This window comes from Piliocolobus tephrosceles, chromosome 13 (assembly GCF_002776525.5).
Source record: "Piliocolobus tephrosceles isolate RC106 chromosome 13, ASM277652v3, whole genome shotgun sequence".
Taxonomy (NCBI): domain Eukaryota; kingdom Metazoa; phylum Chordata; class Mammalia; order Primates; family Cercopithecidae; genus Piliocolobus; species Piliocolobus tephrosceles.
The window spans coordinates 50,298,749-50,322,130 of NC_045446.1; the positions used below are offsets into that span (position 1 = coordinate 50,298,749).

A 23,382-nucleotide genomic window follows, 5' to 3' on the forward strand; every position below is an offset into this window, starting at 1 on the left:
TTATAATTTTTTCTAATGATTTTCCAGATTTTCTACAATGAGGAAGTTTTATAACATAATAAATTAAAAATACTTGTTAAGTTCTTTTTTCTTTACTGGTTACTCTTGAGACTTACTACATTATAAACAAATGATTATTTTAGATGTGTATATTAATTTCCTAGGTCTGCTGTAACAAACCACCTCAAACTTAGTGGTGTAAACAAAGGAAATTTATTTTTTCATGGGTCAGAACTCCAAAATCAAGTTGTTGTTGTGCTGGTTGATTCTGGAGTCTTGAGGTAGAGTCATTTTCATGCCTCTGTCCTGGCTTCTGGTGCTTATCGGCAGCCCTTTGTGCTCCTTGGCTTGCTTGTGGACGCATCCCTCCAATCTCTGCTTCTGCTTTCATATGTCCTTCCTTTCTAGGTTATTTTCTATGTTTTGCGTCTCACCCTCCTTTATCTTATAAGGACAACAGTGGTTGGAGTTAGGTCCAGGGCCATCTCACCTTAATTATAACTGTAAAGACCCTATTTCCAGAGAAGGTCATATTCATAGGTACCAGGCATTAGGAGTTGGATATATCTGTTTTGGATGCCACCATTCAAGCTGCTATAGTGAGCAAGCCTCTTCCTGCATTTGCAGATAAGCACTATGAAAGTACTTTTGCTAAATGGAATAATAGCTGTAGAATCTGACCTATATTATATGCATAAATATGATTCACAGTTTAGTTACATGTTTACTTTCTTTTCATGTGGTTTACAATTGATGTGGCATTTTTTTACTATGAAATTAGGCTGAGCACATATAGACAAGCTATAATTTGTGTCTCTAAATGGTGTGAGCAGGGTCTTAAATTCTGTAAACATGTACTGTTTAGTTCTTGACTTTTTTAACCTACATAATTGGGTATTTTTATGAGTATATATATGGTTCCTTTTGATATGAATCATGTTTGTCTCCACATAAAATTTTAAAATTATCCCTAGCGATCTAGTCTGATTTAAATTTGTGTGCCATAAGAAGAGATTTTATAAAAACTGAGAATTGCTGGTAGAATGAGGTTAAGTAATCAAAAATAAGATGGATCATCCTTGGTATGTATAGACAGCCACCTGCAGAGAAGTGTTGGCCCAGCCTCCAGGCATGTGGTTTGGAGGGAAACTCTGGTTGAGAGCATTTGCTGCTGCTGCTTTCCCATTTTGAGATGAACATGATGAGGAATTTAGTTCTTCATGTCATTAGGAAAGTAAAACTACAGTGATACAGGTGTAAGATGTTTTTTTTCTTTAATTTTTCTGTGCCGTAGACCTATATGTCGTCACTAAAGCGTAGCTCCACAAGTGTCAGAACTGACTGGGTGCAGTGACTCATGCCTGTAATCCCAACACTTTGGGAGTCCTAGGTGGTAGGATCGCTTGAGACCAGGAGTTGGTGACCAGCCTGGGGAACATAGTGAGACCTCATCTCTACAAAAAAAATGAAAAAATTAGCCAGGCGTGGTGGCATGCACCTGTAGTCCCAGGTACTCTGGAGGCTGAGGTGGGAGGAGCACTTGAGCCCAGGAGTTCGAGCCAGGAGTAAGCCATGATCAGGCCACTGCCCTCCACCCTGGGCAATAGAGCAAGATTCTGTCTCTACAAATAACAAAAAACAAGTACCTGAACTATGCTTGTTTTATTCTTATTCAGAACCATATCCTAGCTTGTAGGTAGTATGTACACAACAAGTATTTGTCAAATGAATAGTTACTCCTTGTAACAAACTTTTGAAAGTAGCTCTCAGCTTTGCAAGTAATTAAATTTGGTGTCAGTGAGAAGTGACTTACTGCAAATCCTACAGTTATAAATTAGCAGAGGTAGGTCTTCAAGCAAATCTTCCTCATTTAAAATCTGATATTTTTCTGTATTCCACAAATTTAAAACAAGGAAGTCCCGATAGCACCTATAAAGCATATTGTAGGAGCTAAACATGTCATAATAAAATTATATACCTGGAAATAGTCTTAAAGAGGACATGAAGAGCAAACTCTTCATTTATAGCTGAGAGCCAGGAAAGAGGTTTACTCATCTAGGAGCACTCAGCTAGTTGTTTGTATAGCTGGGACTAGAATCTAGCTTTTATTACTAAAGAGTTTATGTTTAATCTGTCTAGGTCGTTCAAAACTCTTGTGTTCCTTCTTTCATTCACATATTTCAGATTTGAAAGCTACAAGAATTGTTTTTCCTTCCATCCATATCTCCCAGCAGCCCAGTTAAACCCAAAGATAAAGTTCATCAGTTTCTTGTGTATCTTTTCAGAGATATTTTGTGCACATAAAGCAAATACATAAACTGTGGGTATTTAACAACGTATCTTGCAGATTACTGTATATTAATGGATGAAGTCATTCCTTTTTTTAATGGTTATATTTATATTGAATGAACCTTTTATAATTTAACCAGCCATTTGCTGAATGATATTGTCCTTGCTGAAGCACATTGTGTTTCCAGTCTTTTAAAGACATTTCACTATGAACAACCTTGCACATGTCATTTCTTATATGTGCAGACCTATTGGCAGGATAAGTTTCTGGAATTGAAATTGCTGGATCAAAGAGGATCTTTGTGTATTTTAAAAAATGACCTACTTATACATTTACTCATAACTTACAAATGGGGTGTTTCCATTTTTAATGAAACGACTTTACTTTTCTATCTGGCAGTAGCAGTTTATAATTTAAAAAAATAACGAATCACTTATTTTAAAAAGGTACCAGGATGTTTGTTTTTTAAAATGTCGCAGGCTGTGTGCTATGTTAGTATGGCAGGTTAAAGAAAGTGTAATGGAAGGAGTATTGCATTGGAGTTAGACCTGATTTGAATCCCAGTTCCACTTTGTGACCTTTGGCAGGTTATTTAACTGCTGAGCCTCAATGGTCTCATCTGTAAAATGGTGGGTGCCTGTAATTCCAGCTACTCGGGAGGCTGAGGTAGGAGAATCACTTGAACCAGGGAGACAGAGGTTGCAGTGAGCTGAGATTGCACCACTGCTCTCCAGCCTGGGCGACAAAGTGAGATATTCCGTCTCAAAAACTAGCCTTACCAGTACGGTTGTCTAGAACTATTGTATTTCATCACATTCCCCCCCATACATTTTAGTATATCTGAAATTGAGATGCCTTATAATCAAAGGCATGTCATGAGTGTATTGGTAGCATTTTTTTTCTCTTTCTTTTTCTTTTTTTTGGTTGGGGGTAGGGGGAGGGTCTCCTCTGTCACCCAGGCTGGAGTATAGTGGCACAATCACGGCTCACTGCAGCCTTGACTTCCTGAGCTCCTGTGATCCTCCCAGTTCAACTTCCCACATAGCTAAAACCACAGGCCTGTGCCATCATGCCCAGCTAATTTTTGTATTTTTGGTAGAGACTGAGTTTCACCATATTTCCCAGGCTGGTCTTGAACTCCTGACCTCAAGTGATCCACCCACCTTGGCCTTCTAAAGTACTAGGATTATAGGCGTGAACCACTGCGCCCAGCCTTGTTTTTTTTTTTTTTTAATCTTGGCACATAAAATAATGATGGTCTTACAATCAGTGGCATCTTAGCTTTGATGAAAAAGGGTAAATTCACATACTGGGACAAGTGAACTATGCTAGTGCATGGTATAGGCTGAAGTTCAGTGTGGTAGGAAAAGCTCAGGGTAGGGAGTGGGGTGAATGGTGTGTTAGAGGGATAGTTACAGTGAGGGAAGTTTCGTTCTAGATCAGCAGTCAGCCCAGTAGAACAGTCACCTAGTGGGAGGCTAGTACAACCCATTGATGGCGCAGGAGCAGGTATTACCCAAAATCTTGGGTATGTGGAATTGGAATTGTGGAGAGTTGTTGGTGGGTAATAAGACTTAGCCCCACAATTGAGATTTAGGAACTATGTACTCATTTATGGCAGGAAGGCTTTATAAGAAGGGGGCTATGAGAGAAAATATTTGCAGATCATCTGGGCACAGTGATGCATGCCTGTAGTCCCAGCTACTCAGGAGGCTGAGATGGCAGGATCCCTTAAGCCTAGGAGTTTGACACCAGCCTGGACAACATAGTGGGATCCCATTTCTATAAATGAAGGAATGAATGAAAACCATTTAAAAATATTTGTAAATCGTATTTCTGATAAGGGATTTATATCCAGAATATATAAACTACTCTTACATTCAATGATAAGATAAAATTTAATAAGGGGCAACGATTTGAGTAGCCATTTCTGCAAAGAAGATATACAAATGGCCAATAAGCACACAAAAAGGTACTCAACATCCCACTAGGGAAATGCACATTAAAACTGCAGTGAGAGACTATTTTACATCCATAGGGTGTCTATTGTAAAAAAATTATTCCTTTTTTTTGGGTGGGGTGGGGGTTGGGGATAGGAGCTCACTCTGTAGCCCAGGTTGGAATGCAGTGGTGTGGTTACTGCTCACTGCAGCCTCTAACACCTGGGCTCAAGTGATCCTCCTACCTCAGACTCTCACATAGCTGGGACTACAGTTATGCACCACCACATCTGACTAATTTTTAAATATTTCGTAGAGATGGGGGTCTCACTGTGTTGCCCAGCTGGTCTCGAACTCCTGGGCTCAAGTGATCCTCTCAGCCTTCCAAAGTGTTAGGATTACAGGTGTGAGCCACCACCCATGGTCAAGACTGCTGTTTAATAACAGGTCTAGATGAGGATATTGAAGAATTGGAACCCCCAAACACTGCTAGTGGGAATGTGCCTGTGGATTTTAGTTTGGGAATTCAGGGAATATCTCCTGAGGGTTTTAATTTGGGGACAGTGGGAAGAGACATACAGTGTTTTTGTACTTAGAATGTTTTCAGAAGAAGGTTAAACCCAGGGAAGGCTATTCGAGTGGGGAGTTAGGGCAGGCTGAGAAGGCTGGGGTATACAAGTGGTACCCCAAAGACAAGCTTTCCCTCTATATAAGTTTTGTTTAGGCCTGACTCTGTCCTCTGGAAAAGGAAAAGAAATTCTCTTCCCATTTATTCTTAGAAAAAATTACCCTGCCTTAGAGGTTAGAACTTGGGGCTGATACTGGCGGGGCCACATCCAGTAGTAGCTTTTGTGGTTTGGCTTGTGAATATACCTGCAATTTAGGAAGAAACACCAAATAACTTATACACAGACTTTTGTGATAGAACCAGTTTGTAAGCTGATTTTGTATTGTACTTTCTGCTGGCACATACCAGGCCCATTCATTTGCAACTAAATACTATGTGTGAGGTGATACATATATAGTAGCTGAAAATGTATGGAAGGCAAATAGAAGGCACATAGTTGCTTTAGGCAGTCTGAGACAATCGGCAACACTGAAGACCTCACTAAATTTTGTTAAAAAGAAACTAAAAGGATTACTGGATTTAGTGTAGCTTTTGTTATTCTGCATTAGAGTTCTGGGGTTTAAATTATAGACATACATAATTGTACATGTTAGATTAAGTGAAATACTAATTTCAGTCAAAAAAAAACTGTACTTCAGTGAAGGAATATCAAGCATATTGGAAACATTTGACAAAAAAATAAGGGAGGATGTTGCAGGGAACAAAGGTTCTCTGTGACATGACAGCTGCTGCTAAAAAGTGACACAAGGAGGAGCCCAGCTCTGGCTTACAGCTGCCTGAAGTTGCTGCAGTCTTCTCTAGTGTTACCAGAGGAATTTGCTCTGCTCTTGTTTTTGAAAATAGAGGCTACCAATGGCTAACTAGGCCGTTATTGTGCTTGGGGAAATTAATTCTTCTCTCCCCACTGCAGTCCTCACAATTACTGTGTTTTCCAATAGCTGATACTTTGAGATCTATGTGCAAGTATATTACTTAGCTTCAGGAAAGTTTTAAAAACCTTGAGCATGTAAATCTAGTTTTATATGTCCTGGGACATATAACACAATTTTAACTGGAACTCAAATTGATTTTAGCTTCTGTTGAAACCCAAAAGACAGAATAAAACAGTAGGTGCCAAGTTATCCTCATATTCCAAGAACTTGCATAGTGGGTAGCCTTAAGCTGGTTTTGCACATGTAGCCCATACCTACCTCTAGGGAATAAAAGCGTTGAGATTATTAAGGGTTCCAAGACAATATTTTTGGAAAGAGCTATTCATATCTTGTGTTTGGTGTCCCTTCCTGCTTCCACACATAGTGGAGGAGAGGAGAAAGATGCTTCTCCTTAAGCCCCTTTCATTTAAGCCAAATGATGAGGGAGGCTCTAATGGAGTCATTATGAGAATTTGACATGTATCCCCTGGAGTTTGGGGAGTGAAAGGTTTAGTATGCAAATCTATGGCTCAGTAGCCCTGAGGCAGCAGAGCACAGAGAAGATTGTATGTTAGCTCGCTGTACTTGGAAAGACATTAGTGTTTCCTTGAGCTGCTGGGTGAAACCAGCTTAAAGCCATCTAGAAAGTGAACTGTGCTTGGCCACCTAGAAGGTGACGTGAACCAGAAGGGAGGTACCCATGGAAACCCCAGAGATCGAGGGTTGGGGTTGTAAATGGCCAGGTCTCACTTAAGTTCTGGGAATTGAATATGGAGGGCCCTCACGAAAAAGTTGGTATGCACATCACAGTTAATTGGTGTGGCCTTTTGACACCCCCATAGTTTTTCTCACTCCGTCAGTTCCCACCCTGAAGGAGCCAGAGACGGCCTTGTTGTGGGTAGAAGAGATGCAGAGAGCGGTGAGAGAGAGATGATGACAGGATTCCCCATATCCCGCAGCCCAACTAGACTTCTCACCTCCATCAAGGAAGGGGAGAAGCTTTAATGTAGATGAGTATAGATTACTGCAATTAAGACAGTTGTTGAAACTGTGGTATTCTTGGGGCTGAAAGATAGTTAAACTTTTTTTTTTTCCTTTTTGTGGAGATGGGGTCTCTCTATGTCACTGAGGCTGGTCTCAAACTCCTGGGCTCAAGCAATCCTCCTGCCTGTGCCTCCCAAAGTGCTGGGATTACAGGCATGAACCATTGCGTTTGGTCTTAATATATTTGTAGTCAAAGAATGATTTTAAAAAATTATGAGACTTGCCTTAGATTTCACTCAGGAATGAGGAAAAACTTTCCCACAGAAGGGCTTGGAGGGAAAGTCTTATGTTTATACCCTTTGAGTTTAACTCAATGTATCAGTTATTCATACATTCACTTACACACATACATGAAAAGATAAGCAATTGTAAAAGGAAATTGTAAGTATCAATTATATAGTATACATTGAGCTTGGTATATGTATTTTCTAAATCACAACTTATTACTAATAAGACAGAAGTTGAGAAAAATCCAAACTCTTGTCACTTTAAGGGTAAGAGAATATTGAGATTATTTTCTGGTTGGAGTGTTGAAGGCATTGCATAGAAAGCAAGATGTGATTTGGCTTTATTAGCTATAATTTATTAAGGGCATCTGTTGTGCTTTGTACTCCACATAGACATAGAGTATTTTTTAACTTTTCACAACAATCCTTGCAAAGTTGGTGTGATTTTCATTTCATAGACAAGGAAACTGAGGTTCAAACAGGTTAAGTGAGCTGCTCTAGTTTCTCACAGCTGGCAAACTGATAGAACTGTGTCCGGGTCTATTTGACTTACACCTCAGACTCCCTCAATTCTGCTGCCTCCCTAGGCAGCCCCACACACCAGAGATACAGTGGTGGAACTAGGGATAGGATAACTTAGCCAGCGCTTCTGTCCTGGAAGAGGAGAATGGAGGCTACATAGCAGTCACTGGGGACTTGTGGCCCTTAGATCCTGAGGGGCAACTTTGTGAGCTTCCCCTTACCCGCTGGGAGTGGGAGCAGCTCCCCGGGAAGGTTTTCCTTTTCCCTTATAATTTCTTCGCCGCCACATCTGAAGTGGGCATTGGAATATGCCTTCCCTAAACTGCCATTCTTGCCCTTTTCTGTTGAGGAAATGGAGTTAGAGATGTGTTAGTCAGTTTACCCAAGGACTCAAACAACTAGCAAGTAGGGATGACTTCTGGATTTGGATTTCAGGCTGTCCGACTCCAGAGCCCTTGTGTTTTCTTCTCATCATGTTGTCACCAGTAAAGATATAAATGCACCTATTAATAGGAAGCAAGTTAATGAAATCTCATGTTTTAGTTTATCATAATTTAAAAAACATAGTACGTGTTTTATGGATAGAAGTAATAATAGGGAAATGCTGTCTTAAACTGGAGGGGAGCAGAGAATCACAGAATTTTGCCTCTAGAATGTTTCGTGACCTGATATCTGTGTGTAGGAAGGGGGTAAGGGGTGAGCTGAGCAGGAGCCCAAGAAGGAGAAGAAAAGAAAGTAAATTTGTTAGTCTTTTTTTTTTTTTTTGAGTGGGGGTGGGGGGGTACATTTATTCCTTTATAGACCAGTAAGGGAATGAGAAATTTGAAATTTTATGCATTTCATTTATTTATTTATTTTTATTTTTGAAACAGAGTCTCGCTCTGTTGCCCAGGCTGGAGTACAGTGGCAAGATCTTGGCTTACTGACAAGATCTGCCACCCGGGTTCAAGCGATTCTCCTGCCTCAGCCTCCCAAATAGCTGGGACTACAGGTGCCTGCCACCATGCCCGGCTAATTTTTGTATTTTTAGTAGAGATGGGGTTTCACCATGTTGGCCAGGCTGGTCTCGAACTCCTGACCTCAGGTGATCCACCCGCCTCGGCCTCCCAAAATACTGGGATTATAGGCATGAGCCACGGTGCCTGGCCTATGGATATGTCACTTTCAATGGGATCAGTGGAAGCAGGAATGGAAGATGAGTGTGAGTGTGTTTTACTTTCAGAGAGGCAGAGTAGCAACGTGATTTGATGTTTAAGCACTAAGCAGGTCACTTTACTTCTCTGACAAAGTCCCTGCCCTCGTGAAGTTTCTAGTTGGGTTGGGGAAGAAATGGACAATAAAAGTAAAAAATAAAAGATAAAGTAGATAAGATGTATATGGTATTGAGAGAAAAGGAGGAAGGGAGAAAAGAGGGGTGGGGAAAAGAGAGAAAAAAACCTGGAATATATTCTGAGCAAGAAAAGCTATTAGCTTTCTACATGATGTAGTCTTGAGTGAGGTGAAAGCTCAGGGTTAAAAAAAGATCACTCTTTCCTTATGTGCTACCACCAGATTTAGAAAAAATTAATTTTAATATGAAATTATCAAATATATACAAAAGTTCAGAGAACCTACAACCATATACACATTGCCCAGATTCAGTATTTTTCAGGGTTTTCCTACACTTGTTTTGTCTGTTTCGTCTGTTTCTGTCCTCTCCTCTCCTTTTCCCTTCCCCTTTTTATACCCTATGGTTTTAGAGAACTCCTACGACTTGCCTGAGAATGATGCTGTGCTCAGAACTGCCCTGCATTTGTTTACAGCTCCCCAGTGGTACCTTAGATCTAGCCTATCCTTTTTCTATGCAAGGGTGGTAGACTTAACCAGTGTGCTGGATTCACTGAGTTTCCTAGAATTTCCAGTAAATTACCAGTTCCAGTGTGTAGACCAGGCACCACTATGTGGCAGTGTTCGGGAACTACACTTTCACCAATAGCTTGGTGTCAGGAGAAAGTGAGTTGTCACTCCTTACCACTGAATGCTGAAGGGCAACTCATCCCCTTTCCTCTCCTTCCTTCCTTCTTTTCCTCCTTAATGTAGCTTCTTTGAATGGGGAGATACTGAGTTGGCAGTTCTCCTTAGGAGGCCAGCCCGAGCTTCTGTTACGTAATCTAGTGGCATGTAAGCAGGATTATCCTGCTTATCCCAGCATAATATTATACTTTGGCATTATTAGGGGCTTCTGACAAACTTACCCAGATCAATTTTTTTTTGGAGGGGGTGGTGTTGAAACAGGGTCTTGCTTCGTTGCTCAGGCTGGAGTGCAGTGGTGCCGTCATGGCTCACTGCAACCTCATCTTTCTGGGCGCAAGCAATCCTCCTACCTCAGTCTCCTGAGTAGCTGGGACTATAGGTGCGTGCCACCACACCTGGCTAATTTATTTTTTGTAGAGATGGCGTTCTTGCCAATTTGCCCAGGCTTGCTAGACCAGATTTTATCTCTGTCTGAATGTGATAGCTTCCCTAATCCTAAATGTTTCTCCATATCTCCTGACAACTTTAAAGAAACTGAAGTTCATTTGCCCTTCCATACTACCGGGAAGGCATGCTACCCTTTGAATGGGGGTATTCCCTGTCTTTTGACTAGGATCCTTCTGCATACATCCTTTCATGTCCGTCGGGAAACATGTGCTCTCTCCATCCTCCACCCTTCCTTTCCCCTCATTGTACTCTTGAGCCCTTGGGTCCACCCTCTTTCCCTATCCTTGCCTGAACCTTTACTCTCTAGCTCAGTGCAATACTGTGCTGGGTTTTTTTTTTTTTTTTTTTTTCTTTTTTCTCTTTCTACTACAGAACATCCTTTCTAGGATATAGTTGGTAACTTTTTATAACTTCAGGAGAGAGACTGTTTTCTTTTCTGGCAAATTGCTGAGGCTCTGTGTTTGTAAGTGAATGCACACATAGTTCTGTACATAACTAGTATTAACTGCCTAACTTCTCTTGCCTTCTGAACAAGCATGGTATTGGCACTTCGTGCTGTTTCTGTTCTTTGTCTTGGGTATAGATTTAAAATGCCCCAATCCCTTTTGCCCCCAGTAATAGCTCAACTACTGATTGTTGTATAAAGGACACTGGGCTCTGAAGGTAGAGACCTTGTCTTTATGGAGTTCTTAGTAGGTGCTGCATACATGATCATTGAACAAATGAGTGAGTGAAATCAAGAGAGCAAGGACAGTTGGCCGAAGGGTTTCAAAGTAGTGGGAAATGGGGCTTTGCATGGTGAACAACACAGATCAAACTGAAGGGCTTTGCGTACTACATAAAGACTGGAGGGCTTTGCATACTACATAAAGAAACTATGGAATCCTATAAGCAGCAGGAAGCCATTTAATTTATATATTCTCTAGAGGTGTTCATATATGTACAAAAAAGTGTACAGATCTTAAATGTACAGCTTGATGGGTTTTTACTTACGTAAATTACCGGTGTAGTTGCTGCTCAAATCCAGAGACTATTTCCAGAACCCCAGCTTTCATCTTGATTCACAGTGTGTGGATATCAAGTCCCAGAGGTCATGTGGTTGGTCTGAAGTGTAACTAGGACTGGAATTATTACAGCTACTCCTGAGCTTAGCAAATCTTTATACTTGAGTAAAAAACCCTAATTCACACCGTTTAACTGCATGACAAAAATTATTATTATGGTTGACATTTATTAATCAGCATGCCTTGGTACTTCATATGCATTACTTCATTCTACCTGCTTCACAGGATTTTGTTTCTGTCTCTGTTTTATAGATGCTAAAGATTAGACATGTAAAGTGATTTGCCTTAGGTCCCACAGCTAGAGAGTAGCAGAGTTAGAATTAAACCTAGGACTGTTCATCACTGGGACTGATTACTTATTGGTGATCTGTTGCCTCAAATATCTGGTATCCAAGTTTAACAAAAATGTTGCCTTTTTGGTGGGGGATAATGCTTGTATTTGTTACCTGCACACAGTGAATGCTCTTCTTAAGGATATTCTGACCTGTCTTGTTAGAATTTTGAGAGGGAAAGAGGTTTTTGATTCTATGATAGTCAGTTCCCAGAGTGATGTTTCCTTGGAGGAGGAATCTTCCAATGTGGATGGCTCTATAATTTACGTATAGCAAGTAGATGATGATCGTCTCTGTAGACAAAGTTTGAAGATAGGACACAGCAGAGATTAGATGTGAACCTAAATATCCAAAAATCCCAACAATTAATTTGTCTTAAAAATTAGTATGAGTGGAATAAATGCATGTAGCAGTATGGCAAAATTCTTGTAATACTAAGATTGTGTTTCAAGAGTTAAGACATCCAAAGAAATGTTCATAGCTAGTAGAGGTAAAACAGTTTGTTATACTGGACTTCAAAGTTGTAACAGTCTTTTATACAACAATCAAACCAACAATCTTTTGTACATGCTTATATCTTAATCTCACAATGCCAAGAACTGTCACATTTAAGTAATTCTAGTTATTGTGCATGGCTTAGACATTTGTAAAAAAAATGTATTTAACATTTGTTTATTATATTTTAGGCCAAATTGATAGGGACAGTGTAGCACTTTTAGGCATTAACTGGGAGTAGTCAGTGAAATTCAGGTTTTACAAGATATAAAAGCATGGCATATGGGGAAACATGTTTCAAGAAACGAATCTTAAAAAGTACAGAACATGCTTTATCCAATTTGCTTGTGAAACACTGCTGATTCCTATTGTTTAGAATAGTGGGTATAGAGAATATTGTTCCCAGTAAAATTTATTTACTTTTTGAAGTGGCATGGCTGCCAAAAAGTAAGATCATGATTGTTTTGATACTTGCTTATTTATTTATTTTTTTTTAGGCTGGTTAAGTGAATTGATACTTGTTTATTTTTAAATGGTGATGGAGTAGTGGAGGAGATGGCTGCCTACTAAAAGTTACTGCTGTTGGTAAACATTTCTTTTACAGACTTTGTTCAGTAAAGCATGCATTTAAGTGAAATATCAAAAAAGAAATAGGATTATTGATATTCTATAATCACAGAATATAGGAATTCTGTGATTAAACATTTTAATTTTAACTTAAAAAAATTTTTCAGAGGGTGTTATTCTGTCTCCCAGGCTAGAGTGTCGTGTGACATGATCATACCTCACTGCAACCTCGAACTCCTAGGCTCAAGCAATTCTTCTGTCTCAGTCTCCAGAGTAACTAGGACTCCAGGTGTACCCCACCACGTCTGGCTAAGTCTTACATTTTTTGTAGAGATGCGGTCTCACCTTGTTGCCCAGGCTAGTCTGGAACTCCTGGGTTCGAGTGATTTTCACAAGGTGTTAGGATTACAGGCATGAGCCACCATGCCTGGCTTTAAAGTTATTCTTAAGACTTAAATAAAACGTGGAAAGTGTTCTTCAAAAAAAAATATGTAAAGTCATGGTATCAGGCAGATTAGTGTATCTCCTCCCAAAACCAGGGGGTTCTTTTCTCTCCTGTTCCGAGGGCTTATTTCTGAGTAGCTCTCTGGTGTTTGCGTAGGTCACCACAACTGTTGGGTTGCGAGAGCCAGGAACCCTTGCCTGAAGAAGGCTAAACACCCTTGGTGCTAGTTCCTAGCATTAAGCTGTCTCCTTCCAAATCATTCCTTCAGATTTTGTAATGAGCCAGTGGGAAAAATGGGCTTTGACGAAGTCTGTCCAAAGTAGATCAAAGGAGATACTCAGAACAAAAGGAGGAGAATGTTGGTGTCCTAGTTAGTGCCCTTCTGTAAAAAGAGGGAAATGCACTTTCTCAGATTATTATTGTTTTCTTTTTTAAACCTTTTTCTTTTTTGGAAACAGGGTCTCATCCTGTCACCAAGGCTAGAGTGCAGTGCGATCATGTCTCACTGTAGCCTTGACCTTCTGGGCTCAGGTGATCCTTTCACCTCAGCCTCCTGAGTAGCTGACTTTTAAAACCCTTTTAAAGAAAACTGATATATAGGCTGAGATTCTTCCCTTCTTACTTGGATACTTTTTGTCCCCCCCCCCTTTTTTTCCCAATAGTTGGGAGGGTTTGATCAAAGAAGAGAGGAATAGAATATAAGATTTAAAAAACAAAAAAAGGTGTCACTGAAGAATAAGTTTGAGGTTCCTACAGATGAAAAAATTTCAAAATGATATTTTCTTATAGTACATAAGAGTTGAAAGAGGAATAAGACAAAGTGTGAGAAAAGAAAGGTATAAGATGAAATGTTCCAGGCTTCTTTGTGTTGTCTCCATTTCTTTCCAGCTACTTGTCTTCTCAGGACTGATGATTATAATCAGGTTGCTAATTCAAATAGGTCTGAATTATAACTTACTGTGTTTTCTAATTTTTCTAGAGTTTGAGATCTAGATTCTTAACCTTAAATAATTACAAAAAAAGTTGTAGATCTTTTGCAATCTTGCATATTTCAGATATGAATATTTAGCGATACCTAGTACCTTTTCCTCACATGAAAGTGCTCATAAGAGCATTTGGTGGGAATTTGACATATAGGGTAAACCCTAGTACAGTGAAAATGTTTTGATTAGTTCTGGGTAAGTGGAATTTGTTAAGCAAAGTAACATTTGTAGGCAGGTAATCATAAATTTTATTTTTTATTCTATTTATTTTATTTGTTTTTATTTTTGAGACAGGGTCTTGTCCTGTCTCCCAGGCTGGAATACAGTGGCACAATCATGGTTCATTGCAGCCCCTACCACCTGGGCTCAAGTGATCCTCCCACATCAGCCTCCCAAGTAGCAGAGAACACAGGGACACACCACGTCGGCTAATGTTTTAATTTTTTAATTTTTTTTTTTTTTTTAAGAGATAGAGTCTTGCTGTGTTGCCCAGGCTGGTCTCAAACTCCTGGCCTCAAGTGATCCTCCTCCCTCAGCCTCCCAAAGCACTAGATTTACAGGTGTGAGATACCATGCCTGGCCATAAATTTTAAAATTAGGTTTTTTCTTTTCTTGCAGTCCTATTTTGTAACGGATTATGATCCAACCATTGAAGATTCTTATACAAAGCAATGTGTGATAGATGACAGAGCAGCCCGGCTAGATAGTAAGTAAACTTCCTTTATTTGATAATTTGCATATCATATATTTTAAAAAAGTAAGCTCTGATGTTTTGCTATGTTAAATATATTTGAAATATTAGATGATCTGGAATATTAGCCCATGTCATTTGTAAGTTTTGATTGAAGAGTCCGCAAAATGGGTAATTTAAATATTCTTCAGTAAATGAAAAGTAAAACAATATTTGTACTGATCTTGTTCTAGTGAAACTAGTCTCATTGCAGTTTGTTGAAGTTGATTTTATTGGGGCAACTGGAAAAAACCTGCCAGGTCTCAACTCTTCCTACCTTTTGGCAAAGGTTAAAATGGATGAAGTGAATATAGAAAAGGTTTGATATTTGTTACTTAGAATTTATAGCACAGAGGCTTTAACAAATACTGTTTGTGTCTAAACATCCTAACTCTCCACAAGGAAAGCCCTCTTCTTCTAATATGTGTGATTCTTTTATTTGCAGAGATCAAAAATTACATTAGCACCTGCACTAAGTATGGTATTGGGGGATGGTGGTTATAACTCAGATTTCTTTATTGAATTTACAAGTATCTTTTTCAGTTTTTTCCATGGAGGGGATAAAACATTCAAGTGATTTTAGAGGCTACTTGACTCTATCTGATTAAATGTATTTGCTATTTTTAAGCTTCTAGTTAGTATGCTAATATATTCTAACCACAAAGTCAACCAGTACTGATGAAGATAAACTCTGTAACTGTCTGCCATTAGAATATATTTGTCTTTAGTATTAAGAATAAAGTACTAAGAAAGGAATGCCATTTCTATATTATACCAAGTATGAGGCTCTCTAGAGGACCCACATTAATTGGTCTTGCCCTTGTGGGGAAGCAGTTTATAAAATGAAAGCACAAGTATAATTACATTTGTTGTTTTTTCTGTAGTTTTGGATACAGCAGGACAAGAAGAGTTTGGAGCCATGAGAGAACAGTATATGAGGACTGGCGAGGGCTTCCTGTTGGTCTTTTCAGTCACAGATAGAGGCAGGTTTGTACCATATTAGAATGTAGATCCACTGTTTTTGTCAAGATCACTAGACTTTATTGAATTTGGACTTTTTGTTTTTATAGTAAAAGGAAAAATAAAGTACTAAAAGGGACATGAGACTTGCTGAATTCTGATACTTGACCAAATTGATTAATTTGTTTTTGATTTTTTTTTTTTTAAGTTTTGAAGAAATCTATAAGTTTCAAAGACAGATTCTCAGAGTAAAGGATCGTGATGAGTTCCCAATGATTTTAATTGGTAATAAAGCAGATCTGGATCATCAAAGACAGGTGAGAAGGAATTTCACTGTTGGGAAACCAATTGTTTGTAATCATGTGAGTGAACTGATAGATTTAAGGAAATAATTGAAAGTCTGGTAAAAAAAAAAAAGAAAAAATACTGTGCTCCATGCCACTTAAGTGTTTATAGCTGAGTCTGGCACACTGTATTTACAGAAGTCACAGCGGGTAAAAAAAATAGAAAGGACGTAGATTTGGGGAAATTAAAATTTCTTATTTTCAAATAGTTTTTCATAAAATTTTGTAAGACTTTATAAGCCTGCAAGTGTTTGAACTAGCTTCATTCACATGTAATAATTTCTTGGATTACACCCAAAACTCTAACTTAGTTGAATAATTTCAAAGTTAACCACTAAAGGCCTAAGTTATTCAGTGTTAATACTAAATTAACTTCATGTAGAGAATGGCTTTCATTTACGTTACAATATTTGGATTTTTTCTAAGTCACTTTAATGACTGAATTTTCTATTAATTCTTTACATTGGCTAGCTCTAACACTTTGGTAACATTTAATAAAATAATATTTTTAGTATTTAGTTTGCAGGCTAATTTATTCTCACTTGTTTCTTTACCCACTTACTGAAATTTTATTAGTTAAAACAATTTTTTGGTAACATTGTACATTCACCTTTTTTGTAGAGGAAGGGAACAAGGTCAGTTGTATATTAATGCAGGCTGTTCATTTGTATTAGTCCGTTCTCATGCTGCTAAAAGGACATACCCAAGACTGGGTAATTTATAAAGAAAAAGAGGTTTAATGGACTCGCAGTTTCATATCGCTGGGGAGACCTCACAATCATGGCGGAAGGCGAAGGAGGAGCAAAGACGGCAGGCAAGAGAGTGTGTGCAGGGAAACTGCCCTTTTTAAAACCATCAGATCTTGTGAGACTTACTCACTACCAGGAGAACAGGATGGGGGAAAACACCGATGATTCAATTATCTCCACCTGGTCCCTCCCACGACACGTGGGGATTATGGAACTACAGTTGAAGATGAGATTTGGATGGGGACACAGCCAAACAATATCAATGTTATATATATATATATATATATTTTTTTTTTTTTAAAGGTCTTTCATCTCTACCCCACATCTGAAATGTATTTTTAAAATTGTTTCTTTTGCTGATATTTAAGTATTCTTGTTTTTATATTATGTTGTGTTTACAGATTCTTAGGATTTTGTTGGAAAAGTGCAAACATCAGGAAAAATTGGTTGATAAACAGCTTTGAGGGCAGCCTTCTATTTTGTAACTGATTTTAGCTGTGTACATAAAATTTTATTGGCATACCAGATTTCAAACACTGACTTAAGAGAAAATGATATATTATCCTAATGCTAAGATTTGGAAATGTTCACTGATGAAACTTGGTATAGAATAAATTTTTCTGCTAGGTCTTGTGCAAATCTGAGTTATAAGTTAGGGTGAAAACATTTGTTCTTCATTTCAAATCAATATAAACCATTTGAAATAATTAAGAATATGACATTACTTGCATTATAAACCTAGCATAGACAGTTCATCTATTTTTTTTAGATTTAGTTTTTTTTTTAGACCATTTCCTTGAGGTTTCTAAACCTGATTATATTTATTGATGTTGCCCAGTGGACCCTGCCTGTGGCTCTTCTCAGTTCTTTCTAGTACTAGAAACTCTATATGTCATTGCATCTGGGAAATAATGGCAAAGTAGATGTGCATTGAAGGAGTTCTTTTCCCTATCTCTCGCTGACTTCTGCCTCACCCGTATATGCTTCCTGCCCCGAATATAGAAATAGGATCTTTCTCAAACCTTCTCATGGTGGTAGCTCCAGTAAAGGGATAGGTAGGAGACCTAGGATAGGTGAAGATCTCCTGTAGGGTAGGCAGTGGCACAATAGGGAGAGGAGGAGGGTATATACCCACTAGAACCCAAAGAAGCTCTGCCATTATCAGCTGGGGTCTATATGAGTTATCTTTAAGTTGTCTATATACCATATTGAGGATCCCTAGCCCCAAAACCTGAAATCTGAAATGCTCCAAAATCTGAAACTTTTTGAGAGCCAACATGATTACACAAGTGGAAAATTTCACACCTGACCTCATGTGATGTCACAGTCAAAACACAGTCAAAACTTTGTTTCATGCACAAAATTACTTAAAATATTGTATAAAATTATCTTCAGGCTATGTGTATAAAGTATATATGAAAAGTAAATGAATTTTGTGTTTAGACTTGGGTCCCATCCCCAAGAAACATCATTATGTATATGCAAATACTGTATTCTAAAATCAAAATATTCCAAAATCCCAAACACTTCTGGTCCCATGCATTTTAGATAAGGGATATTCAACCTGTATTGGAGATTGCCAGAATGTGGTATGCAATTCCCATCTGTCTGCAGACAGACAACATATTGTGGCACTGGCTTTGTTTGTATATCATTGGATTATAATTTTTTTCATGGAATTTTTTTTACTTTTTGTAAAAGTAATAGATTCTCAGAGTTAAAAAGTGGGAAAACGTACAGGAAATGATTTCCTTATTTCGGTTACCCTAAAGATACGTAGTGTTAGCTTTTGGAGTAAGTTATTTTGTATTTTGTATTTATTTTTTCATCTAAACCATATAAATAGACATAAATTATGTATATGCTGAAAAGCTTAGACGTATATATATCCAAGGGAGGAAAGCAAGTGCCTGAAATCCGATTGCTTAGTTTTCTGCTCATTTATATGGCATCTACTCTCTGAAGGATAGACACAAAGAAAAGTTTTATTCTTCCTTATACTTTTTTTTCCTTTGCACCTGTACTCAGGCATGTTGACTACTCTCACTTTAATGTCATGACCACTGATCTTTGTGGGCCTTTAGTGCTGACTGGAAATCCTACATTTCCCTAGTCCACTGATTTCCCATTTGTTTGGATAATTTTTACATACTTTCTCATTTTCTTCAACTTGTAACACTTTCTTCTCTTTCCTCACTCTTGGCTGATAATGCGTATGTTTTCCTGTTTCTGTGAGAAATTTGTACATGTCCTTACCTCCATATCTACTAACCTGAGTGCTCAGGTACCCCATCAAGTTCACTTCCCTCCACTGTTCCCTTCCCTCCACTTCCCTAAACTGTTCATCTGTCTATGAACAACTTCTCCACCAGACACTGGATCCTGTTCCTTCTCACCAGCTCATGGACTTTACCCCAGCAGTTGTTCTATTTTAGATGAGCATTTCTACATGATCATTCCCATAAGCATACAACATGCTACAATGTCTTTTATCTTTAAAACAAAAAGACGACAGCACAAACTTTTAATCTCACATTCCCCTCTGAGTATGTTTTTTCTGCCCCTCTTTAATAGCAAAACTCCTAAAACTTCAACTTTCTCTACCTTTTCTCCTGCCATTCTTGATTGTACTGACAATCAAGTGCCACTGTCATTATCACTAATTGGGCAAATGTCAGTGACGTTTGACATGGTTGATCACTTCCTCCTTTTTGAAGCACTTTACTTAGCTCTGAGATAGTATTTCCTGCTCCTCCAGCCTCCCCAGTGTCCTTTGTTGGTACTATTTTGTCTCCTTGTCTCTCTAAAGTGTCTTGGGCTCTGAATGTGCAAAGACAAACGTGCCTTATCTCCTGCCCTTGAGGGGCATGCTATTGAAATTGAGATAGTATAGCATGAAATTGAGATGCTATAGTAAGAGGTTTTTACCTTTTTTTTTTTTTTCCCCCTGAAACAGGTCTTGCTCTGTCTCCCAGGCACAATCTCAGCTCACTGCAACCTCCACCTCCCGGATTCAAGCGATTCTCCTGCCTCAGCCTCCTGAGTAGCTGGGCTTACAGGCACGGGCCCCCATGCCTGGCTAATTTTTTATATTTTTAGTAGAGATGGGGGTTTTACCATGTTGGCCAGGCTGGTCTCAAACTCCTGATCTTGTGATCCGCCGCCTTGGCCTCCCAAAGTGATGGGATTACAGGCGTGAGCCACTGCGGCCGGCCGGTTTTTACCTTTTTAAAGTCTCTTCACAATTAAAGGTGTTGGTCTGTGTCTTGACACACTTACGTGTTCTACCAAGTCAACTTGGACAGGCCACAGGGATGCTGTAAAAACTTCTTTCCCCCGTTCAGAGCTGTTTAGTTTTTTGTCATCTCTAGGTTCTTAGTAACCTGTCTGGCTTGCTCTCTGTTGCCGACGCAGCTGATTTTCTTATACCTTTGTCTTAGACATGATCCTTTGTAGTTTCTTTACCTTCTATCGTATTTTATTGTAGATAATAAATGCCAGTTCTCCTTGTTTTTTGAATTTGTGGGTCAGTACTGGCCATTTCTACCACTGGCTCCCGAGATTCTGAACCCCACCAGGGAGGGGAGATCATCCAGAAGAGGCTTTGCTTGCTTGCTTGTGGCCTCTGTATCTGTGGACTGGGTTGCTTCTTTCATCCTTCTATCCATTCATCCAGTATTTATTGAACACCTTTTCTAGGCAGTGATGATGAAGCAGTAGACAGAATAGTCACTGAGGTTTATGTGAAATAAAAAGATATCTGTAGAATTTGAATGGTTGTTTAGTGTTAACGGCCATCTGGTCCCTTAAGATATGCCAGTCATCGGTGAAACCCCGTCTCTACTAAAAAATACAAAAAACTAGCCGGGCAAGGTGGCGTGCGCCTGTAGTCCTAGCTACTCGGGAGGCTGAGGCAGGAGAATGGCATAAACCCGGGAGGCGGAGCTTGCAGTGAGCTGAGATCTGGCCACTGCACTCCAGCCTGGGCAACAGAGCGAGACTCCGTCTCAAAAAAAAAAAAGATAGGCCAGTCATTTTGTTTATTCTGCTAAAGGTGTAGGAAGAAAACATAGGTAAATGATTTGCTTACCTTTGCTGAAATATGAAAGTAGGTAAATATAGCAACATTTGAACCTGAAATTTAATACCACAGTATTTTGGCTTAGACAGTAGAATTTCATGATATATCTGATTTCAAATTCCTTGTCCTCAACTCAACCCTGTGTGGAAATCAACTGTTTTTGCTTTTTTGTCTTTACCATCTTTCTCCTGGCTTGCCTTGGTTGTTCCCTCTTTTCCCCCTCCTTTTTAGTTGCTTAATTATTAATCGTAACTGTTAATTTGAGAAAATAACTCCATTATACTTTTTTTTTTTTTTTTTTTTGAGACAGAGTCTCGCTCTGTCGCCCAGGCTGGAGTGCAGTGGCCAGATCTCAGCTCACTGCAAGCTCCGCCTCCCAGGTTTACGCCATTCTCCTGCCTCAGCCTCCCGAGTAGCTGGGACTACAGGTGCCTGCCACTTCGCCCGGCTAGTTTTTTGTATTTTTTTAGTAGAGACGGGGTTTCACCGTGTTAGCCAGCATGGTCTCGATCTCCTGACCTCGTGATCCGCCCGTCTCGGCCTCCCAAAGTGCTGGGATTACAGGCTTGAGCCACCGCGCCCGGCCCCATTATACTTAAAATAATAGATAGCTAAGTATATCAATCCAGACTCCCATCTGTCAGTACTTTTGACCACACTGTGCGCCCTATAGCCTCCTAGGAAAAAGAACCCCTCCTTCTCAAATAATAGAGGGTCTTAACCACATATGGCCTTATCTGTGCCTTACGTGCGTGCCTTACGTGCATCTAAAAGGGCGAATTTAGATGGTGAATGTAGGTGTAGGTACTATGAGTATGAGGGCTTCTTGGTTTTGACAGGTCAATTTTGTTCAGGCTTTATTGTTTGCATATAGAACAGAGGTATGCAGTAAATACATATTTGTTGAGTAGATGAATCTGGGTGCCAGTGAGTTAAGACGTGATATTAATATGATGATTCTTTTTACATAATAAATATTTGTGAAAACAAGTTTTGCTTCTGTAAACTTCATTAACTTGACATAACTCTGAGTGCTGCAAATGTAGTTTATTCAGTTTGGAAATATGTAGTACTAGATGAGCTCATACATACTATTGTGAACTGCTGCTGATACTTAATTGTGTTTTTGAACTGAGTCTTACTGGAAGCTACCAAATATAGTTCTGTGAATTTGTTGCATCAGATTTGTGCTGGTTATTTAAAACAAAACATGTCTGGAAAGTGCTTAAATCTACCAAATCAGAATATCCAGGAGATGAGGCTTAATATTTGGTGTCTTTGTGAAATTATCTGAGTCGAGGAACCTCTAGGAAATACTTACTTGTGTAGCTTTCTTCAGTGTTCTTTTGATTTCTAAATTCCACAGTGCTGTGGCTCCTTTTTATCTTTTATTGTTTGCTTTGGTGATGGCAGTGCTGTTTCTACTTAGTCAAAAGTCAGTGAGCTCACAAGCATGTTGTTAGAGATTTCTTCACCAGAAATGTATGTATGAATTTGCTGGCTTTGTTTCCTGGAAGACAGTGATGTGAAACCATGCTTTAAAAACAAATAAATGGCTGCGCGTGGTGACACACACCTGTGATTGCAGCACTTTGGGAGGCCAAGGCAGGCAGATCCCTTGAGCCCAGAAGTTCAAGACCAGCCTGGGCAACATGGCAGAACCCTGTCTCTACTAAAAAATAAAAAAATATTAGGCACGTGCCTGTAGTCCCAACTACTCAAGAGACTGAGGTGGGAAGGTCACATGAGCCTGGGAGGTTGAGGCTTCATTGAGCTGTGACCATGCCATTGCACTCCAACCTGGGTGACAGAGTGAGACCCTGTCTCAAAACAAAACCAAATAAAACAAAAACAAGTGAAGCACGTAACCCTAGCAGGGTTGAATTACATTATGCATGATGGGTAGGACAAGGTATCTTTTTGAGGAGAAAAACTAGTGGAAAAATTCTAAGTACATATATTTCCTTCCCCCAATCATATTTACCCCAATAAAGTAAGTAATTTATTGAGATTTCTTTTTCTTTTTGTGTATATATATATTTTTTAAATTTAAGAATGTACCTATTTGATTAGTCGTACACCATTTACTTAACGTGTTTATTTATTTAGCTGCTAAGCACACTTTTAAGCTTTGGATGTACAAAGAGAAGCCTGTCTTAACTTCCTAGCCTCAGAGGACATGATGACGTGGTGAAAGAACAAGAAAACCAAATGAAAAATGTTACTGTGGTGTTGTTAGAGACTTGTCAGTGGTAACCAGAGGGTGTGATGGGAGCTCTGAGAAGGTGTTTCCAAAACAGCACCAACACTTAGGGGGAAGTTTCATTGCTCAGGTCTTGAAAGGTTAGTGAGGAAGAATTTGAGAGTGTAGAGTTGAGAGAGAAGTGATGACATCCCGGGAAGATGGAACAGAATTTGTGACAGCATAGGGATATTTTATAGGAAGGAATTTTCCTTGTCAAATTTCCCTAAAATAGAAATTGTCCTGTCTAAAATTGGTGTGTCTGTGAAGCTTTCTGTGTTTGCGCAGCTTCCTTCCTTATTGTTAATTGTTTGGGTAACTTGATCAGTTTATATTTCAAATGCATAGGCCTTGTGGTACATACGTTA

General features: G+C 39.1%; 1 protein-coding gene across 1 annotated transcript in view; it reads left to right on the forward strand.

The window, feature by feature from the left end:
• Window positions 1-23,382, forward strand: part of RRAS2 (RAS related 2) — an 80,339-nt gene that overhangs the window by 48,277 nt on the left and 8,680 nt on the right. Inside the window, exons 2-4 of the mRNA XM_023230809.3 lie at window positions 14,527-14,614; window positions 15,523-15,625; window positions 15,807-15,915. Of these exons, the coding sequence (XP_023086577.1) occupies window positions 14,527-14,614; window positions 15,523-15,625; window positions 15,807-15,915 (300 nt within the window). The remainder of the gene's footprint in view (window positions 1-14,526; window positions 14,615-15,522; window positions 15,626-15,806; window positions 15,916-23,382) is intronic.